The sequence below is a fragment of the Mesitornis unicolor genome, unplaced genomic scaffold, assembly GCF_000695765.1.
Source record: "Mesitornis unicolor isolate BGI_N332 unplaced genomic scaffold, ASM69576v1 Scaffold49357, whole genome shotgun sequence".
NCBI classification, from domain to species: domain Eukaryota; kingdom Metazoa; phylum Chordata; class Aves; order Mesitornithiformes; family Mesitornithidae; genus Mesitornis; species Mesitornis unicolor.
Genome location: NW_010196705.1, coordinates 6,421 through 9,592, shown reverse-complemented (window position 1 = coordinate 9,592; position 3,172 = coordinate 6,421). Strand labels below are relative to the sequence as shown.

At 38.9% G+C, this 3,172-nt stretch overlaps 1 protein-coding gene across 1 annotated transcript; it reads left to right on the top strand.

Moving 5' to 3' along the window:
* Positions 1-106: 106 nt before the first annotated feature.
* On the top strand, positions 107-1,041 carry LHX1 (LIM homeobox 1; the record flags this gene model as incomplete). Its single annotated transcript, XM_010188564.1, has 1 exon — positions 107-1,041. A coding segment is annotated over one exon (380 nt), but the record flags the coding sequence as incomplete, so codon positions are not given.
* Positions 1,042-3,172: the final 2,131 nt, after the last annotated feature.

The window sequence follows — 3,172 nt, the reverse complement described above, 5'->3', positions numbered from 1 at the left end:
CCCTAGGTGCGGCGGCGTTTCGGGGCACCCTCGTTGCTCTCGCGTCTCTCCCACTTGGTTACTTGCCCCGCGTGTTACCTCCCCTCTGTCTCTCCTTGTCCGCCAGATTATCAGAGCGAGTACTACGGCCCTGGGAGCAATTATGATTTCTTCCCGCAAGGACCTCCGTCATCTCAAGCCCAGACACCCGTGGATCTCCCTTTCGTGCCGTCTTCGGGGCCGTCAGGCACTCCCTTGGGGGCCATGGACCACCCCCTGCCCGGACATCACCCCTCCAGCGATGCTCAGCGCTTCACTGACATCATGTCACACCCCCCCGGAGACTCGCCCAGCCCCGAACCCAACCTGCCCGGGTCCTTGCACTCCATGTCCGCAGAAGTTTTTGGCCCTAGTCCTCCATTTTCTTCGATATCCGTCAACGGTGGTGCTAACTATGGCAATCACTTGTCACATCCACCCGAAATGAATGAAGCGGCTGTGTGGTAGCTTTAAAAAAAACAAACTGGGTCTAAGTAAGTGATGATCATCTAGTCTGCTTATTGTTATGGTGTACAGAAATGAATAAATAGAACATCTCTCCTGCCCTAAGACAATATTACCTTGGGAACGAACTGAATCCAAATCGCTCCAAGGCAAGCTTTGCTCTAGACCAGGACAATCTTCATGTTATGGTTGTATCAAACAAGCAAGGGGACTTTTTTTTTGTACCATTGACAAAGAAACTGGTGAAGCTGTACAGTAAAGTGCTGCCATACCGTAGGATGGCGTAAGTTTGATTACCGTGTTGGATGTCATCCTAAGAGCCACAATCCTTAGAAACTTCTCATTTTAAAAAAGTAAATAATTGAATGAAGGAAAGGTCAAAGAAAAGGGGGAAAAAAAGCTGCAAGAACTCTAGCATTCCCGGTTAAGGATGGTTCTGGCATTCTGAATTTGTTTGTTAATTTTTGTCTCTCAGAAAGTTCAACAACAAGAAACTCTTTTTAGCTTCAGCCATTTCAGCCTGCTGACTATCAGGTGGGACAACTTTCTTTTTCCTTTGTTTTTTGTTTTGTTTGCCAAAATAGCAAATACTAAATGTTAAGCCCTCAGCACCAACTCTTCTACCTTCACAAAGCTACACGTACAAAACCTCCTCATCATAGCAAAGGTCACCGCCCAGACCTCTCACAAAAATGACTTGAAAAAAAAAAAGCAAACAAACACAAAGTATTCTACCTTCACAGAGAGAGAAAAGCTAAACAAAAAGACTCTATTGAACTAAAAACAGTCAACTGTTTACGTCTAATGTTAAATTCAGGAGTTCAATGTTTTACTAATAAATCCTGTTTTAGAACCTCTTGTTCAAAAGCAAAATATTTTGAGCAACCAACCAAAATAGTTCATTTTCTTTTCTGTAGATGTTATAACAGATTGCAGGGCTTGTGGTTCACTGTGCTAGTTTGTAAAAGGTGTTGTTTACAGAAGGCAAAGAAAAAAAAACCCCACGAAACCCAGACAGTTGCCAAATAAAGTAAATATATAGCACAAATACTGTAAGGTGCTTTGCACCAGCAACCCAAGAAGGTGTTTAAAAAGTGTTACAAGGTTTAAAAAAAAAAAAAAGACAAACATCTTTGCTAATTTTTAGTCCTGTTGAACATTCATGGAACTGTTAATATGACTTATATAGACTCACACAGGTTTTATTTTTGTGTCTTTAAAATAAAAGTCCAAAATATTTAAATTTTATGGTCAAATATGCAGTCAACAGCTGCTACTTTTTTCTTTATATATTAAATTTCTCATATGTCTTTTATTGTTCTAATAAACCTAAGCTTGTGTGACCTCCAGTGCATATTAGACCATTCACTGTATGAAAGAAAACATGTTGGATAAAATTTGTGCGTTTTTAATAAAATTAGAAAATCTGATGTTTAGATAACTTGTGTTTCATTTGCTGTTTTAAGCCATTTTTAAATGGATTCTCTTGAGGAAAACAGCCCTGAGAAAGAATGATGCACTGCACTGCTAATCCGCACGGCTCTTTCGCTCCGGTGGAAGCCTGGCCCTGGCTCGATGCGGAGTGTGAGCAGGGCAGCCCCTGCCTTTCTTCCCATCCGCAGCCGCCGCTGCTCAAGTACAAATAACACATTACGCTGTATCTTAAATGTCAGAATTGGAAACGAGTCAAACTGTTAACGAGATTAACTGAGTCTTGGTCTATGCTAAGAGAAAACATAGTCAAAATGCTTAGTTTATGCAGAAACAAAAATGTATTGTAAATGTAAAAAAGCTTGCAAAGATATGTTTTTAACTGATCGATTTTTAGTTAAATTCTCCAAAGGTGGTTTTTTTTTTCCTGGATAATTGGATAATTTTGAACACAGCATAACCTCAGCGTCATGAAACTAATTTTAATCCTTTTTTTAGAGCTGATACAAAGTCAATTGTTTCATAGCGTTTGGTATATATGAAGTTCTCTGAAGGGCAGTGGGAGAGAATATTTTGTTTTGCACTAGAGACATACTAATTTTGTTGGAGAAAAATGAAACAAAAAAATCTGGAACCTTGTGAAATGACAGATTTAATGTTTTAATTGTAAATGATTGCAGAATCCCAAATACTCCGTTTCCCAAAAGCAGAAGTCTTGCTGATGCCAAGAGGACTTTGACCTGTGTTCGAAGCAAAGAATTAGGTTTAGTTCTGCAAAGTCGCTGGTTTAAATGTAAATGTTTTCCACCTGCTGAGTTAATAGCATGGGATGAACTATAATTGCATATTTTCCTTTGCCTCTCAACTAACCGTGACTCTGGCTGGCTTCTTTTTTATTTTATGTAGACACAGAAATTTATGCTAAACCACAGACTTCTACATTCCCAGCGATTCAATTATTTATCTTTTTGGACTGAGGGGGGAAAAAAAATAATCAAAATGCTTTAAAATTGTATGATTTGTAATTTTCAATGGTGATTTTTTATTTTGTTCACAACCTAGTTTCTATGCCCAGCAGAGGGGCCACCTAGATGAAGCAATAGTTCACTTTAAACACAAAATGTCTTATATGATAATATAAAGATAAAAAACTCTCTGCAAGGGATCTGTTAGTGTTTCTAAAAAAAATTCATGCTTTATTAAATACAGGGGAGACTTCTTAAACTCATGGACTCTGTGTCTAACTCATTTATTTACC